Raw genomic sequence first — 19,534 nt, forward strand, 5'->3', positions numbered from 1 at the left:
GTGCCGCAAAGGCGCCACGCCAGGGGGCGCCTGCCGACCCGCCGGGTGTTGCTAGGGGAAAATTCTTCCGACGAACGTGCACGCGGCGCGCGCACACCTACTTGGAATGAATATGAGCAACACATCTCGAAGAACAACAGTTACAAAGGTGAGTAACCGTCTTTTACTCAACAAGCGTTTGTTGATTTTCTTGTATAGATTCCAATAAAGGAAAGTGTCTCCACTGAAGTGAATAATAGCAGTGTCTGAAAACCAATAGTCTGATCTGATAATACTTCAGGGCTTGTGTGCTATATCTGATACAGCAACAAATGCTCGGCTAATGAGTCTCAATTAATTTGTACCGTAGGGAAAGAGAAATTACAGCATTCTTTTAATAGTAAATGCTATTGATTAAAGTATTGACTCATGCATTTAGAAATCAGAACAAAAACCTGCATTTATGGGAAGACAGGAAAAATATAAACTCTTATTTGTTGTATTTAGCTGTCTCTGCTTTTATGCAGAAAAAATGGATCATAATGTGCCCATTGATCACAAGCCGTATAATCCAGAGTTACCCTAATAAGTGACAGTACTGTGTTGGGGTTTTTAATAGTTGAATCCATTTCATGATCATTTTTAAGGGCAGTGTTAATATTTCGCTTGATAAACAAGCATACCTCCCATTGACAGTAATGGTGACTGGACACCCACAGCAATGGGGAGCTAGTGGGATTGGTTGGTTGAAAATTTTCCAGATAAAAATTGTTTTTGAAGGAAAAGTGGGGTTTTGACTCCATAAAACTTTTTGCTACAAGTGTCTGCTTGCTGCAGAAAATGTAGATATTCTGATGAAACACAAAATACCCACAAATGGAAGTTTTCAGCAAAATATCGAAAATTGAAATAATGGGGCCATGATGCCTCATGAGCATTATTGTTCATTTCCAAGATGGACTCATAGCGATATATACAAGTGAAATGAAGTGACTTCTCCAAGATCACACTATTAGTTAGTGATTAGGACAGGAATAGAACCTAGATCTTCTGATTCCCACTCCAGTGCCATTCACCCTGATACAGTGTACTGCCCTCAGAGTTGACAGTTCCTGCTCATTTCTTTCTGAGGTATCCTAAGACTCTAGGTTGGTATCTCGATTTCGTGGGAGGTTTAACAAGGGGTAGCGCTGATCGACTCTTCTTCCCTAGCGTTCTGTGCCAAATAATGCCTATCTAAGGTCCTTCATGGCCATCTAAGGTACTTACATGGCTATAGTATCTGAGCACCTCACAGCCTTTAATGTATTTATCCTCAGAGCACCTGGTGGTGGAAGGAAATACTATTATCCACATTTTACAGCTGAGGAACTGAGGCACTGAGAGACTAGGTCACTTACCCAGAGTTACACAAGAGGCCTGTAACAGAACAGGAAATTGAATCCGGGTCTCCCAAGTTCTGAGCTAGCATCTAACTATGGAGCCATTATTCCTCTTCTACCTTTCCCTTTGGGTAAGTGTGTGAGAAGAGCTCCCAGTACCTTTTCCCCATTAATGCCCTCACACAGGAACACACATAAATACCACCCTTATCATGTACAAAAATATTGTAGCCAAGGCTAATCCCAAATGTAAATGAACCAGTTGAACAACGCACAAATGGAGGTGACTGGTTCCTTGCCTAGACAGGGAGAGGAACAAAGCTGTGGTTATGCTTTGCTCAGCCATTTAAATGGCTAAATTGTTCTTATCTTGGCTTTTTAGGAGGTGGTATGTATTTATACAGCTGACCTTTTCTTTCCTTGGCAGATCAAGTAATAAACATTTAAATAATAAACATTTAAACAAGTGTGTTCTCAATTGCTGACCCTGACGTACCCCACTGGTGACCTTTGCCCAGCTAGAGATCCTTTTGTTGAAGGAGTAAACACATACTGAACAAATATATTTTCTAAGGTTTTGGATTGCTTTGCACGTTCTGAATACAACTCTGTGTTTCCTGGCATGTTGCAAGAACATGTCACCTCGCACGTTTTCTTCCTAGATTTTGGGTAGCTTAATAGTACGATTAATCTGCTGATCTCAGAGTGCTTTACAAATGAAGCCTCCCCACATTCCTGTGAGGTAGGGAAGTATCAGGCCCATTTTACAGAAGGAGTCGTTGAGGCACAGAAAGGTTGAGTGATTTGCTTGGAGTCCTGCAAGGAATCAACGACTGAGTGTAATGTGTCAAAATGCAGATTCTGTCTTCTGAAAACACAGGATTCCTTATCATTTCAGTCAGTACAAACACACAGCACACACCTGTAACACAGAGCAAAGACTCAGGGGTCTGTGCAAAAACAGGGCTCCAAAACAATCTATCATCCTCAGCAAACCGCCAGCAAGCACAGGGATTGTCTACAGATTACCACCGCAGGGGAATGCAGTGTGGAGGTTGTTCAAAAAGTTCCACCACCATGCATTCTCTTTTGTGTCACTGTGCACTCCCTTTTGTGCATACCTTACAGGAGCTGGGCAAAGAACCCAAGAGATCCAGTTCCCAGCCTCCTTCTCTCACCACTGGACACCATGCTCACCTCTCACCATGCAAATAAATGGGTTCCCACCCCACACCAGCTTAACACAATGGTGCATACAGCCCAAAAGCACAAGTAGCAAATTGTCTCTTTCTTTTGCTTCTCAAAGACAATCTCCTGTGCACGTTTAACCTAGCGATCGCACTTTGCTTCCATGCTGCCCACAGCAACCCAAGATCATGCCGCACAAACTCACTGTCGCACCTGCTGCAGGGAATCACATTGGTTCTAATGTGCCTCAGAGTAGCTTTGTATCAGTTCACAAGCACATGCATAAAAGTATTATCTGCTCTTTGCCCCACTCTAGTAACCAGTCCCCATAAGAGGTTATTGAGGCTGCTACAGCTGCCGGGGAGAGGACTTAGTTCAAGTGGCAGAGACCCATGTGGTTAGTACTGTAGGTCTGCTGTTCAGACCCTGGTGCAGGGCAGGTTGCCTGCGGTGCAGGGCTCTTGTTAGAGGAGGCTCCATACAAATGCAGCCATGGTTAAATGCTAGGCATTGTCCCCCACACTAGGAAGGGATCTCTGGGCCACAGCTCGCCAGCTCCTTTACTTGCAGGATCATAGAACAAAAAATGGGCAGGACGTGGAGAACGAGTCGGTGTGTCTGAAGAGAAAGTGACATAAACACTGTTCCTATCATGGGGCACTGAGTTTCAATGTTCCCTTTTGGGCATGGCTAGGCAGGGGTAACTCAGTGCTCTCACTTGGCTAGGGTCAGGCCTCCCATGCTCTGTCCTGCACAGCGCTTTTACCTGGTATTTAGCTGAGTCACTCTGTGTCTGTATTGGACCCTAAAAGACAGGGGCGGCTCCAGGCCCCAGCACGCCAAGCGCGTGCTTGGGGCGGCATGCAAAGTTCAGTGCGTTCACATCTAGGGCTTTGACTTGACCTGTTACAGAGCTGTGAAGTTGGAATCCACATCTGATTTTCCCAAAAGTTTTTGGGGGGGTGAAGGGTCAGCACCTATCTCTACAAAAAGCTTGTCTTAAATTGTCTTATGTACTTATGTTCCTCAGGAGAAGAGAGGGTGCTGTTGTTGTTCTTACGTGGTTGGTATTCCCCCGCCATATCTTCATTTGATGCAGGTTCTCTGTGCTCACCCACTTCCATCTTCCCCTGGGTTAATGGAGTTGTTTGTTTTGCTGCATTTTTTGCCAGACTCCAGTCTCATAATTAGCTGCTGCTTCTTGTGGCTTCTGCTTTCGCTCTTCCCAGCATCCCTCCGAACAGTCACTAGAAATGCTTCCTTGTCTGGTAATGAGGGACTCTCCTACATCCCAGGGATCTCAGAGGACAAAGCAGCCTGTAGCCCAGTCTCCTCTTTCATTAGTTAATCGCTTCCACACTGCTTTCCTTTCAGAGTCTCCTTGAGCCTCTGCCAGAGATGTTGTTTTGAAGGAATTAGATAAGAGACAGGCAAAAGTGGCCTGTGGAATAAATTCAGCCTCACAGAGTCGCATAGGGTAACCTGTGGCTGCCATCATTTAATATGCAGTTACAGCCTGAAGTCTGCAAGCAATGCTCAACCTTAATGATGCTTAGAGGAAGATGGAGCACTGCATTCTGGGAGACACTGAACTTCCATATTAAAGGTAAGGGCAGCAGGTGAACCTAACACAGAATCTAGGGTGCTGCCATGAGAGATGCAGGTCCAGTCTGATCACTGGGAATGATGGGTTGTTTAATGGCTACAAATCCCTGCCTGGCACTGCCAGTCTGGTGATGTATACCCACTAGGGGTGCCAGGCATCTGGTTTTCGACTGGAACACCCAATCGAAAAGGAACCCTGGCAGCTCTGGTCAGCACAGCTGACAGGGCCGCTAAAAGTCTGGTTGGCTGCAGCACCTGGCTCCGTGCGGCTCCTGGAAGCAGCCAGCACGTCCCTCTGGCTCCTAGGTGCAGGGGCAGCCAGGGGTCTCTGTGCGCTGCCCGTAACCCCAGCTCAGGCACCACCCTGAACCAGCTCCGCAGCACCCGTTGGCCGGGAAACACAGCATGCAGAGCTCCCACTGCTGCCCCTGCGCCTAGGAGCCAAAGGGACATGTCGCTGCTTTCCAGGAGCTGCCTGAGGTCAGCACCACCCAGAGCACACACCCCTCATTCCCTCCCCACCACAATCTCCTGTCGCAGCCCCTCATCCCCTCCTGTACTCCAAACCCCCTAGTCCCAGCCCAGAGCCCCATTCAGCACCCCAAACCCGTCAGCCCTGGTCCCACCCCAGAGCCCGCACCCCCAGATGGGGCCCTTAACCTCCCACCAGACCCCACCCCTCTGCCTCATCCCGGAGCCCCCTCCTGCATCCCAAACCCCTCATCCCAGAGCCCACACCCCCAGCTGGAGCCCTTACCCCGCACCCTGACCCCCTGCCCCATCCTGGTGAAAATGAGCAAATGAGTGAGGGTGGGGGAGAGCAAGTGACTGAGGGAGGGGGGACAGAGTGAGAAGGGGCAGGGCGTCAGGGCAGGGGGCGGGCCAAGGGTGTTTGGTTTTCTGCAGTCAGAAAGTTGGCAAACCTAATACCCATCCTTCCATAGATGTTGAGTTGTCTGGGATGGGGACAGTCTCTGTGGTTCATTGTTATTCCATGACTATTACCGTGAGGCCCTGATCATGTTAAGAACGCCACCTAAAGAGATATGCTATTTGCAGTGGACAATAAAAACAATTTATATGAATCCTACCAAACCTGGAAACTATGCTTCGTATTCTTGAGCACCATCTAGTGGCACCTACCAAGGACTATTTACATCTATACAGACATCACTAGTTTATAGAGCACGTTTGTAACAATTGAATTCCCTAGGTTCTGCTGCATAACTTCTTGTCCTTCCCAGCTGAGCACCACTAACCTTCTCTAACGTCTGTCAACAGTGGCTGTCTGGGAAAGTTATGCCTTAGCTTGGAATTAAAGTGTAATGGTCATGTTAGCCTTGGGTTCTGTTCACAAAGCAATAAATAATTATGAAATTAGTATCAGCATTGCTATTACAAAATGAACCATCAGCTTGTAATCTAGAACAGGGTGGATGTGCACCAGGGTTAAATTTGGTGAGAGTAAATTAAGGAAGCTGGAAAATACTATTGGAGGATAAGAGGGGCAATTCTCAAAACCTGGGGTGGGTCCAGACACCAGTGCAGCAAGCGTGTGCCTGGGGTGGCAAGCTGGGGGGTGGGGATGGCCTACTGGTCGTCATGAGGGCGGTAGCCAGGGAGCCTTTGGCGGCAGGTACGCTGAAGGCGCGGGACCGGTAGATCACCTGCAGAACCGCCGCTGAATCCGCGTGACCTGCAGTCCTCCCGCAGAACCGCTGCCAAAGGCTGCCTGACTGCCGTGCTTGAGGCAGCAAAAAACATAGAGATGCCCCTGCTCAAAGCAGTACCTTTCATTTAATATCAAGGACTGTGCTCCAGCTAGGTACTGTTAATAATGTGACAAGTCCTATTGGCTTCAATGGACTTCTGTACGCTCAGCATTTTTGAAAGTCACATTACTTATTCTGGTGCCTGAATAAAGATTTAGGAGATGAATGATAGTTCCCCCAGGTAAAAAAATTTTAAAGGCATAAGTGACTTAGGAGCCTAAGCACTATTTTTGAAGCCTGTGTCTCTAGCTCCTTCATGCCTCAGTCACTTTTGAAAATAGAACATAAGCTCCTAAATCATAGGTGGTTTTGAAAATTTTAGTCCCAGGTTTGACAGTCTTGGCCCTGGAAGTTAAAGCACTGGCCTAGGTGTAAATAAATCTGGACTTTATTACCAGCTGAAAGCCTGTCTCCCTGTATGGCTCTAGTCAAGTTAAGTGCTAACTTTCCTGTACCTCAGTTTCCACATCTGTAAGCTGCAATAATATCAGTCTTACAAGGGTGTTTTGAGGTTTAGGTTATTCAGGGCTGGATGTTTTGCTAAAAAATCTGCTCTAGGAATTATTTCAGGCAAGTTCTATGGCCTTTGTTATCCAGGAGATCAGACTTCATGATCACAGTGGTCCTTTCTGGCCTTCAAATCTGTGAATGTTTGCAAAGTGTTCTGAAATTCTTCATGGAAGGTGCTGCTGAAGAGCGAAGTGGTAGTAGTATAATAAAAGGGCAATCTCCTTAAAATTAGTACCAGATGGAAACCCAGGCCTAGAAAGCACATGGTTTAATGGTCCAAATTCAGTTCTCAGATACTGTACACCAGTTGCAGCTCTGTGTCTGATGCTGATGTCACTTGCTGGTGTAAATCAGATGTTACTCCGTTGAGGTCTGTGGAGTTACACAGGTCAATAACAACTGTGAAATTAGATTTGTCCTGGTGAAACTCAGCAAAATTTGGCCCATTGATCCTAAAGTAGAGGAGAGCAGAATGAGGGCCTCCTTCCCATGCAAGACTTTATTTTGATATTAACGACACTGAGGAGTGATTAGCAGATTGTCATGTGCTAGTCCGACGAATCATTCGTGTAAACTTCAGAATAAAGTGTAAGGCCATTGCCCCTGCATAAAAACGATGAATGCATGCAAAATTCAACAGTGAATTGTATTTAAAAAAAACCTGCAAGTTCATCAGAGTTAATGTTCTCTGAGGTACCAGTTCAGGTGAAATACAGAATCACTCATGGAGCTTTCAAGGTTTCTGCCTCCACAGCTAGTTATATGCGGTGTCAGCTATTTAACACCTTCAGCATTATAATTCAGGCTGCAGTTTCATCTCCGCTTTTAAGGTGTTGAGGTCTGTGTGAATACAAACACAGTCACTAACTAATGAGCTTAGTAAATATACGGTGTGTCTTTCTGTGAATTACTGATGATTTTTAATTTGGGAATTTTTGTAAATGCCTGTACAATAAAATAACATGAAACAAAAACCAGAACAGTTAAGTTCTTTTAACCCTTGGGCTCCCCACCCAAAACCAGATCAATAGTAAAATGTTAGACCTGGTCCGTCACATCATCAGTCAGTCCACTCTCATGTTGTGGTGCTTTGCATAGAAACAATAGGTCCACTGTAAAGATTTCAGAGACACAGAAAAATTATAACTAGCTCCAGTTCAGTAAAGCACATGTTTAACTTTAAAGCATGTTCTTAAGTGCTTTGCTGAATTGGGTTTAATACAGTACATTTCTGAATCCTTTAACAAGTATCTAAAATAGCATTTGCATACAAAATAATGTTGTGATTTTAAGTTCACTTATGTTTCATTACTGATGTTCTGTGGAAGGTGCTCAGACACCACGGTGATGGGCAGCTGTATAAAACCCAAGACATATCGTCTTGGGTTAGAAGCGAGTGCTGGAGAGTTGATCATTTCCCTCTCTACCTCCTGCGCGATATCAATCAACCTGCCATTTGACCAGGATTCTATATTGCTTGTCCTGCATCTCAGACTCGTGCACTCTGCGGGCGGAATTTCCACCTTTGATGGGAGCAGTGTGGGGATAGAAGAACAGGGCCAGCTCCAGGCCCCAGTGCGCCAAGCGCGTGCTGGAGGCGGGATGCCGCGGGGGGTGCTCTGCTGGTTGCCGGGAGGGCGGCAGGCGGCTCTGGTGGACCTCCCGCGGGTGTGCCTGCGGAGGATCCGCTGGTCCCGCGGCTCCGGTGGAGCATCCACAGACACGCCTGCGGGAGGTCCACCGGAACTGCAGGACCAGCGGACCCTCCGCAGGGACACCTGCGGGAGGTCCACCGGAGCCGCAGGATTGGCGAGTGGCAGAGCGCCCCCCACGGCATGCCGCCGTGCTTGAGGCGGCGAAATGGCTAGAGCCGGCCCTGTAGAAGAAAACATTGTTTTATAGTCCAGCATTGGGGTTGGGGTCCCGCTGTGCTCGGCACTGTACACATGTGTCAGGCCTGATTTTCAAGAGCTCAGCAGCGACTGTACTGGCTGTTCTGACAGCCTGGCCCCAGGTGTGGGTGCTGAGCACTTTTGAAAATGCTGGCCCATAGTAAATAACTGCCCCTATCCTGAAGAACTTGCAGTCTAAAAGAGAAGATGAAATGAGCACACAGTCTGGAGGCAGGGAAGGAGAACAGAGTAACAAAAGGATGCTTTTGTTTAAATTAGCCATGGGTACAATCAGTAGGCAGTCAGTAGCAGTAAATACAGCTCTCCAGCCATCTAGCCATCATTAAAACAAGCTACCAGTAACTTGCAAAGGCACTGGTATTTTCAGTGGGGAGGGATTATGGTCAGAGTGCAGGGGAGGTGGTGAAAGGTGAATGACAAATGCAACCGTATGGCTCTGCAGTTTGGTACCCGGAGATCACCACTATGTGGCTATGTGTGTTTATATACACGCTTGCACAGTTTGATTGAATTTACCGCTCACCGTCAGGCTCAGTGAGGACGTCAGTCTTGCAGTTTCCTACAGTACTGATCTTCTGGCTCAACATTCCTCTTTTTCATGACATTTTGAAAGAAAAAAAATGCTGCCTGCTTCTTTGTGATGTAACTGGGATGAGTTAAAGCAAAATCTTTCCAAGCTGGTATTACAGGAGCGAAACTCATCCCTTCACCTGGCGATTAGACAGCAAAAGGCAGGAATGGATGAAGTGTGTTTTCCAAAGTTATTTATATAGACATGTATATTTTTAATCTTTCAGGGTTATCTTTCTGAAGGCCTAGTAACAAAATGGTATCGATCTCCACGCCTGCTCCTCTCACCTAATGCCTACACCAAAGCCATTGACATGTGGGCAGCAGGTTGCATCCTGGCGGAAATGCTCACGGGAAGGATGTTGTTTGCTGGTAGGTTTCTAATTCCTGTTTTCTACTCCCCTCCCCACTTCTACGCCTCAAGTGAATGTTTAAAGCTGTTTCGAATGTTTAGCTGTTTAACTGAATCCCTCTCTACTTGCAGTCAGGAACAGCCCAGGCAGCAGCAGTGCAAGTATCCTATAATATCTCGTGCTAGAGTTAACACCTCTGACCAGAGTAAGTTGCACCTGCCCAAGCCCTATTTTACACTGGTGCAGCATTAGAGTTGCCTCGGCTGCAACTGTATGAGTGCAAATTTCCCCTACTGTAGATAGGCTCGAAGAGTAAGAAGGTAGTTCACTGTCTTCATTTCCGTTCAGGCCTAGTAACCCTGCCTACAACTCTGCTGCTTGTGATGGTGGCTTTTGTTATGTCTGTATCCTCTGGGAACTGAACTGGCCACAAAACATGTAATTATCATTAAACATTTTTATTACTGCAATGCATAGAAACTGCACTTCGGATCAGGGTCTCGCTGTTCAAGGATCTGCACAAACTAGAGCTGCTCAGGAAATGGATTTTATTTTCCACAAAAACAATTAAATGAAAATGAAAGTTTTCAATTTTGTGATGGGTATGTATCTATCTATAGATTTAGATTTATCAGAATTTTTCAGATTTTTGATCAAACGCTAAAAACTGAAAACTTTTTAGGTTTGGGTTTTCAGCAAAAATGGAGATTTCTTGCAAAAATTTCTAGTTTGGTTGGAAAAAAATTATGAAAATTTTGGACAACTCTAGTACACACGCATAAGATGATATGGCCCTATCCAAGAGGTCTATACTCTGTGGTGGATATGAATTGTGGTCAGTATCTTAAAGATCTTTTCCTTTGCCATGAGAGAGAACATCCTAACGTATGCTACAAAATTTCCACCAATAACATTTCACTTTGGAAAGGACATGAAGTTTGCTGTATGCTGGTTGGTGCCTGCTGCTCTTCTGCCAGAATCCTGTCACTCTGCAATAATTGTTTCTACAATATTCTTGAAAGCCAGCTGTAAAAACCCCTACATTTAAAAACTGTCTCCTATAAAATATCTTAGATCAGTCCTGCAGAGACTTATACACCTGCTTCACCTTCTGCATTATGAGTAGTTCTATTTAAGTCAAAGGGTAATAGTGCCCTTGTGTAAACACATGCATGCACCTTTGCAGGATTGGGTTCTACTGGTCACTGGGAAAATCCACTTTAGTGTTTAGCAGATATGAAGTGTGATTCACATTCATATTGCCATAACTCCATTAGCTCCAATGGTGTTACCTTCTGATTAAAGAGAAGAGAAAGAGAGCTCAGAAACAGGCCCGCTGTGTTGACTATAGTGAAAGGCAAGATGGAAAAATTGACATCATTTTGGTTTTTTGCTACACATTGTGGAGGTGACCGCTACTCCTCAGGGGTCACACTTCTGGAAATGCACTGAAAGGGCTCCTGCGTGGCATGTATCAATGGAGGCTTGTAAATGAACATGCCCCCAAATCTTGCAGACATGATTTTGATTGCCTTTCACAGCTTTGGCCCAAGCTGTTTTGGGAGTTTGACAAGTTATATCAGCAAGTAATAGAGAAAGAAGCATGAAATAAAAAATCAACAATAAAAACATAGCAAAAGAGAGTGTAGTTACTGAGAAACTGGGCAAAAAATAAAAGTGTGATCAGAAAACAAGTCTGAAATTGTTCTAAGCTGCATAGAAGAGAATACAACCTGCTAGTGAGCACATCAGAAGTTCAGGACAGAGTTTTGCTTCCTTTCAGACTCTGGCATTTGCCGTATTTATGCTAGCGAGAGTTCTGTTTCCATACACTAACTTCAAAACATGCATGTCTGCTCTAAAATGAGTTCTTGTCCATTAAGGAAAACAAAAAAACAAAGAATAAGATGTGAGGCTAGTCTCTGTGGAAGTGGATCAGGTTTAGAAAAGGTTAGAAATGGCCAAGCGACTAAAGATTTTGGATGCTTACCTTGACACACTTTAAGGAGGCCTGATTTTTAGAAAGCGTTAAGCCTAAGCAAGCTCCTTAGTAATTTAAGTTGGGCACTTACAGATAGAAGCACCGAAAACCACTAATCACTATGGAAAGTCTTGGTCAATGCCCCGTCATAGAGCAGGACTTGGTATCCACTGACTTCAGTGGCTACTGTGCAATATGCATTTTTCTCTGCTAGTACAGGCTAGAACCAGACCTGAGAACAAAATGGCTGCTGAACTCTGCATGGAAGGGGTAGTTACTAGAAATCTAAAGGTGCATTTGATTTGATCATATGTCATGACTAGATTTGTTGACCCTGGAAGTCTCTTCTACTCCTATGTTCCTATAATAAAAAGGGATCATTGTTTTGTAGCTCCGCATAGAAACATAGAACATTTTAGCAGTAAAAGCCTGGAAGGTATCCTGATGTTCTCAAGAAAATCTTTATCCAATGTATTTGCTAAACTGTTACTATAAGAAGCAGGGGCTATATCACTTGCTAAACACCGGTTGGGCCCTTAAGCACTATATGAAGCTGGGATATTCAGTAATTTTTTCAAGAATCAAGTGGATACTCTGAAGTGATCAAAAATACCTGTCTTCTTTCCTGGGTATTTAATAGTCTTCCTTCTCTATTATCATTATCACTGCCTATTATTATTTTGAAAGACAGGAGGAGTTTAATGCATTCATAAGCAGCCAAGCGTAGATTTTTCTAAATAAATCATCAGATCCATTAATAATGTAGAACAGCCCTTTCTTTAAAAATATTTCAGTGCACTGCATTGTGCTGCGGCCGTGTAACTCTTGGTCTGCAGCCACTCCCTGGATCTCTTCATCCCTTTTATTTTGTTTCAGCCAAGGACCAAAGCTTTCAACTTCAATATTTCTCTTGTAAAAGCTACAATTAAGCATTCAGTGTTGCGTAGAAGAGATTGTTAAAATGTCTTTATGTATGTGTGTCTCTCTCTGTTTCTCTCTCCCCCCCCCCCCCCCCCGTACGTTCTCTGGATAGCAGTGTGGCCATGGTGGCATAGGTGACAACTAAGGGTAGTTCTTCTTCGAGTGCTTGCTCATATCCATTCCAGTTAGGTGTGTGCGCGCCGCGTGCACGTTCGTCGGAAGATTTTTACCCTAGCAACACTTGGTGGGTTGGCAGGGCGCCCCCTGGAGTGGCGCCGCTATGGTGCCGGATATATACCCCTGCCGACCCAGCCGCCCTTCAGTTCCTTCTTTTCTTACCTGCCCGTGTTGGCGTTGGAGAAACAGTGGAGCGCAGCTTAGCTACCTCCGGCTTCCTAGCTACTCATGTTGCTTGTGTATATTAGTTATATCCTTTTATTTGGATGATTACTTATGCGTTTTTCTTTACTAGCATTAGTTAGTTTATAATAGTTTAGCGGGTTCGGGGAGTTAGCCCCTTCCCGCGCAACAGTGCCTGGAGCCCGTGCCCGCTCACTTGTTCTTAGACTGGCTTGGACACCTGCAGACCGTGCTGACAGGAGATCGCACCGACTCCTGTTTACGTGCCTGGGGGACTGGCATCTTCACAGCCTAGAGTGCCCATTTTGCAAGGCGTTTAAGGCGCGAGAACAAACGGAGCGGCACTTCATTTCCCCTCGCCTTCTGCAACCGGGAGTCCCGCCTGGCCTACTTGGCGGGGCGACGAAGCGCCTCTCAGCACCGGCCCCCTCCGGCACCGAGCCATTACCGGCACGAAAGTCGACTCGGCACCGGGCTCCCCTCCGTCTGAGGTGCGGAAGTCCCACGACTCTTCCTGCCAGTGCCTGAAGGCTCCGGCCACGGCGCCGTGGTTTTGAAGCTCCCGGCTCCTGCTGCTTCTGGTTGCCAACCTGCACCTGCTCATTTCTCATGAGCTCATTGGTCAGTTCGGAATTTGCGCTGGCACCTGGTAACACTGCTGGAGAGACATCTTGAGGTGACATCCGGCCACTGTTTGATTCATGTCCGCGAGCGTGGGCTGTTGTATTCTCCAGTTGTGCATGGGGGGAAGACGGGTTGCCCGCCTGGTTCAGTTTGCCCGGTGCGGAAGTGGCACGGTCATGGTGTCTATGCTCTAGACTGGCGGTGTTTTGTAGCTGGGGCATGCTGGCAGGAGGCCGTTGGACTTCTGCCTTCGGCGCAGAGGAAGCGGTGCCGGGCTGACTTCTGCCGCCGGAGAACTGTTGGTGCCACGGTGTTTTGGCGGTGCCGGTCGTGCTCCGGTGCCCTGAATGGCGGAACTTCTGCCTGGTAGGACCTTCGGTGGCGCTCCGGTGCCGGAGCTGCCGGGTCAAGGCGGCCTCCATAAGAGCCTGCTTTCAGAACGGATTTCCCCGCGCTCCTTTTTTGTTCCTTGGTTCGATTAGGACTTACAGATTTGCACTTGTTCCGTCAGGTGGGACTTCCCGCCAGCAACTTTCAGGGCATACGATCTTTGGGGGTTCTTCTCCGTTGGCAGCAGCGCGGCCAAAGGATCCCGACACTGTTTTAGCCGGGAGAGCCAGGCAATGAGCCCGGGTCCCGGGAGGGTGAGGAGGATGGAAACCTAGCCTCTACTATATACAAATTACCTAACTGCTAATAAAGTAAGAATAACATCTACTACAGAAAGATAAACTAGAGAGAGACGAGGTTGAAAGCTAGGGGAAGGTGAGGTCAGCAGCCGCACTCCAGCTGTTCCAACGACCGACACGGGGCGGTAACGAATGGACTGAGGAGACGGCCGGGGTCGCGCCAGGGAGGCCATATATATGGTGCCACAAAGGCACCAACGCCAGGGCGCCTGTCGGACCCTCGGAGTTTCTGTGGAAGAAAATTAGTTCTGATGAACTGTGCAGCGCGGCGCGCGCACACCTTACTGGAATGATATGAGCAACACATCTCGAAGAACAACAGTTACAAAAGGTGAGTAACGGTCTTTCCGGTTCCCCCGGCCGATCCAGTGCCTGCCTCTCCCCGATTGCCGTGTTAGCCTCTCTCCCGCTGCCTCTGCCAACCACCCACCAAGTGTAGCGCGTCTAGTCGATCACCGCACCACACTCTGCAGCACTGAAATGCGCACCGTCGATCCCGTCCCCAAGGCGTCGAAGTCAGACTCCGCTGCCCCGCACGCGCCGGTTAGCCTCCCTCCTGCTGCCGTGCCAACCAAACCCGCGGCCAGGAGCGTCACTAGTGGGCCCGGCTTCCGGACACCTCCTGCAGGCCACCCAACAGCTGTGCACGGGTCCAGTCCCATAAGGGGGCGTCGAAGGTCAGGGCCGTTGCTGGCTCCCGGTGCAGCAACGTGGCGGCTCCTGCCTACTTGCTCCCGTCGAAAGCACCGGCAGACAGAGAGCCTGGTCGTAAGCCGGAGCGCCCGGACCGACACCTTGCAGACTGGCGATGCAGCACCGCGATCCGGTCCACAGGGCGGCGAATCGCGTGCTGAACAGCTGCCCCGGTACGCACTGGGTCGAGCTGACTGTTGCCGCCACGCCGGAGACATTTCCAACGGCGAGGGAGACTCATTGCCCTGGACAGAGTTGCGGCCGAACCCCCGCACCCTCGGTGGCGGTAATATAGTCCTTGGCAAGCCACCTTTGAACGATTCACCTCGTGCAGCAGCAGAGGCTGGCACCGTGCAGGATCACGGTCCCGCAGGCGCTCCACATCCCGTCCGCCGCCCACTGCCCGACGCCTGCTGACACCCGATGCTGTTCTCCTCAGCACCGCGCACGCCGCACAGGTGGGTTGTCGCCGGTCACCGACCCGATGAATTCCCGCGCTGCTCGGCCAGCACCGCTATGGCACTGTGGCTCCCGCTAGCCGCCCAACCCGAGATGGCTCGTCGACCTGCCCGCACTGCTCTGGGTCTCAGGCCTGATCGCGGGCAGGTCCGACGCGCGCCGGCCGGTGACCAAGTCCCGAAGGGCCGATGGCAGGTCGGGTAGAGTTCAGACGCTTGCCCGTGGTTGCAGCAACCTGTCATGGCGCAATGGCCGGGACGCGCAAGGCGATGTTCGTCCCAGGGGGGGGGGCCGCCCCCCCAGACAGCTGCTGTAATGCGCAGCCGGGAGAGACACGGGGGGCCTGTTTTCCCAACAACTTGAGAAGCCGTAAGTGACGCTATGGACGGCAGCCGTCAGTGGGACCGCCAGGCAGGCAGGTCCCGGAGGGTAGGGGACCCGGGAGGCACAGTCGAGCGCGGGGCCCCAACGAGAGGGCCCTGACGGGGACTCGGACGCCATGCCACGGGGAAGGCCCGATGGCTGCTAGGGAGGGGACAACACGGGCGGGGCCATCCGCCCCCGCCACGAGTCATGCAAGGGGAGAAAAGGGAACGGCATTGGCCAACAAGGGCAGGGCCACCCCGAGAACATGGAAGCTTAGGAGAAGACCCGGACGCAAGGTGCAAGCCTGCAAGGGCCGTAGATGAGGCCTGACGGGCAAACGCATCGAAGCCCGCTTGTAGCCCCTAGAATCATAAACACCGAAGGACGGTGGAGAAGTGTAGAAACGGCACCCCACAAAAGGACATCGGTGCCCCGAGAGCAGGCGATGTGCCAGCGCCGCGCCCTGGGGACACCACGCCAAGCGACGGGGGAGAGCGACGCATACGGGCCCTCGTGGGAGGAGAACGAAAAAGGCGACACAGACAAGGCCGCCTGGCATCACAGGCCCTAAAACGGCCCAGAACCACAGGAGGGAGGCCCACTGCCCTGGCGGCCAGGGGAAAAAAAGAAACAAAGAGAACAACGGCCAAAAAATATAAAAAAAAAAAAAGGAACAATAACCAAAAACAAAAAAAAAAAAAAAAAAAAAAAAACCAAAAAAACAAAGCAAAACAAGAGAACGGCACGGCCGGTCACACTGACGAGTGTGGTTGGAAAAGCCCCGGCGGGAAAGCAAGCCCGCAGGCGCACAAAGCCGAAGGCAACAAGTAAGCCGAAGGCGCATCGAAGGCGCGGGGCCGTGCGTTACGCCGACGACCCCAGCGGCGAGCCACGCAGAGGGCGTCCCCAGCCAACCAACGCCACCACCGTGCTAGCAAACAACTAGAACGGCAAAGTGGCGCCCGAGGGCGCAGACGGCGTGACCAAGAGGGAAGCCCACTCCAGACGCCGCTTGGGCAAAGGGGCCGCAAGGGTTGACGGCGGCGGCCCGACACATGGCGGAGGGAGGACCTACCCGCCACGTGGCCAACCCGGGCCCGCGCAGGGACGCCGCTGCTGCGCCGCAAGCCGTCCAAGCGAGGGGCAACAGCGACTTGGAGGCAACGGGGCAGCGACGCCCGGAGCGAATGCCCCGACGGGAGGGAGGGCGCAGACCGCTATCGAGACCCGACGAGGACATCACCAGGGAATAAGTAAGGAAGCCAACAGGGTTATCCTGAACTCAGAGACCCTGGCCGAGATTCGAGACAGGGACCACCTCGAATGAAAAGACGCGGCTCACTATGGCCATTCTCCCAGCAGCAACAGAAGAGACCGCACTCTAGCCAACCACAGTCGGTACAGAGTGTCGCCAGGACGGTCCGGCGGATGCGGGCTACAGCCGCCGCCCGCAGAACGCGAGGGCCGGAGCGCAACCGCAAGGCAGCGCCGACTGTGGATGGGGAGTTCGGCAGCTAGCATGGTCGGTTAAGCGCGAGGAGACTCCACATCCAAGGTCACCGCGCTGGGGCTAATCGTGCAGGCGACAGAGCACATGCTAGGCCTGAGGCAGCACCAGGTGAAACACAGCCACCGAATGCGGGGCCCACGACAGAGGGGAGACGCCCGAATGGCGATTGTCCGGACGCCGAGCGAACCATTGTAAATTACAATCAACAGCCACATCACAGCCAATTACTTTTGGTTCCTTTGGTACTGCACACTTGATAGTAAGAATATTTGAAAGAAGATGGAGTTAGAGAAAAGCTGTTTACTCACAGTAGCCGAGAAGGAAAACAAAAGATACGACCAGTAGTTCCGTTCCCTCTCCAGACCTACTTAAAAAAATATTATTCAGTCTCCTGATGTGGTCCTCTGGTCAGAGTGTTTGTTGCCCCCCTTTGTTCACCGCTAATTACAGGTTAAAAAAATATAACCCGTACCTATCTACTTATGGACAGTAGGTACACGAGTTGAGTAGGCGCGGGCAGATGAAGCCTAGAGCCCTGAATAGAACGCATGGTGATGTGGCTTGGGAAAATTGTGGAGCCAAATCTAACAAGTGGCGTGCACGGGCAGACACCCAAGATGAAGATCCTCCGCGTGTGAGAGGAAACAAGTAGGTCTTTCCTTCGGCCAGCTACTGCGACCAGAGTTGGCGCGAGTTACAAAAAGGTTTTGTCCGCTCCACATAAATGCGAGCGCTCACAGACGTCCAGGGAGTGCAATTTTTCCCCTCACGTTGAGTGTGGTGAACATGAAAGGCCGAAACCACCTTAGGAGGAAAGCAGGTTGTGGTTTCTAACTTGCCACCTGGTTTTGTTCAACAGAATGTATGGCAGAAGCACCTAAGAGCCCTGGACTCAAAGACTCATCTTGGTTACGTAACGGCTGACTAGGAAAGCTGTCTTCCAAGACAGGATATAACAGCCGAGCAGGTCGCTAACGGGTCGAATGTAAGAGACATAAGTCTGGTTAGACCAGGTTGGAGGTCCCAGTTGGGGCTGGGCGCGTTACCTTAAGGTGTATGCGCTCAAGCCCGGGAGGAACCTCTCGAAAACCATAGAGTATGAGAACACAGAACGACCACCTTAGCTGGAAGTAGGTAGAGATGCTTGCCAAGTGTACCTTGGCGATGACACGCCTAGGCCGCTGTTGCAGTGCAGGGGTAGTCCAAAATAGAGGGATCGAGACGCCAGTCAGGAGTAAGATTGAGCGTGTCACACCTGTAGGAGAAACGCTTCCACCTGGCCAGGTACGTTGACCAGGGGGAAGGTTCCTGCTATCGTGAATCACGTGCGGTCACACCATGAGGTGAAGGACTGCATCCGCGGCGAAGTCTGCCGCAGTCCTGGATCTCTGTCTGGGTGGAGTGGCAGGAATGGTAGGCTATTACATGCCGACAAATGTGGACGTATAAGCGCTGCCTGCGGCGACGCTGGAAGAAACATGATTGATGCACTCCCTGCCCGCGCAAGTTCTGAGCAGGACCCAATGAGCGGGGAACGGTGGAAGCATAAAGGCGTTGCCCTCCACCGGCATGAGGGACAGCATCCGAGATCGGTCCCGAGAGAGACCTTGCGAGGAGCAGGAACCTCGGTCATTCTGTGCTCTCGTGGTAAGCGAACAGGCCATATGTGGGGAAAAAATCCCCACTGCTTGCAACAGAATGCATGACATCAGCAGGGCGAGCACTATTGAGACAGGAAGACCGCTGAGCAAGCCCCGAGGAGAAAGATGCTACCAGATTTTTTGAGTGGGCTATGCAAAGGTCCCAAGACGGAGGCCTCCTGACAAAAGGGGAGGACCATGTCCCTCCAGGCTTTATTAGGACAGTGGCCGCTTGTGCTGGCTTGTAAACACTGAGACGCCACTGCCTCGGGCAGCTTGCTGCTGGAACCCTTTACTGAGGTGAGCACCTGAGTCGGAGATGCACGTATCCGTGTCAGGGGACAGTAGGCTGTGGCGGATAAGCTGCATCCCTACCCACACCAGGGAGGAGTTAGCCACAGTTAAGGAGCCTAGGGTGCTCGAGGGAATGGTGGGACTATCGTGACCATTGGCCCTGTCCAACGCCATTTGACGCCAACTTGGAGAAGAACAAGGTTTAGAGCGTAGCTGTGTTGGTTACAAACTACAGGCAGCCATGAACGCAGGAGACCGCAGACAAGGGCGAGCAAGGTCGTCGGGAAAGTTTGCAGACCCGGATGATCGGTGCCACGCCTGAAACCGTGGCTGTGGAAGCAGATCCGGCTAAGTCGTGAGTTCCAGCGATAGCCCTAGGAAGTCTAACCTCGGCGTCGGGAACCAGAGTGGATGTTTCCAGGAGTGGATCATCAGGCCTAACATGTGATAGGTCCCTGACGATGCCCACACGCCGGTGACTTGCGTAGTGGAGTATCCTCAATAGCCATCATCCAGATGCAGAAAATACACATCCGAAGGTCGGCAGAGGTGTCTAATCATCTGGCATACCATGAATGCTAAGTCATTTTAACCATTACCACAATCTCTCTGCATACTTAGGATGTCCCATGTTAAAACTGTCATCATATTGTGGGGTCAGCCTGACGGAGGCCACAAGTTCCTCTAGGAAGTCTTAGCAATTGGCGCTGGGTGTGGAAAGGCCA

At 49.8% G+C, this 19,534-nt stretch overlaps 1 protein-coding gene across 1 annotated transcript in view; it reads left to right on the forward strand.

Moving 5' to 3' along the window:
• The window catches only part of MAPK4 (mitogen-activated protein kinase 4), a 152,293-nt gene that overhangs the window by 83,875 nt on the left and 48,884 nt on the right, over positions 1-19,534 (forward strand). Inside the window, exon 3 of the mRNA XM_075066869.1 lies at positions 9,147-9,291. Within this exon, the coding sequence (XP_074922970.1) occupies positions 9,147-9,291 (145 nt within the window). The remainder of the gene's footprint in view (positions 1-9,146; positions 9,292-19,534) is intronic.

Source organism: Chelonoidis abingdonii, chromosome 6 (assembly GCF_003597395.2).
Source record: "Chelonoidis abingdonii isolate Lonesome George chromosome 6, CheloAbing_2.0, whole genome shotgun sequence".
Classification (NCBI taxonomy): domain Eukaryota; kingdom Metazoa; phylum Chordata; order Testudines; family Testudinidae; genus Chelonoidis; species Chelonoidis abingdonii.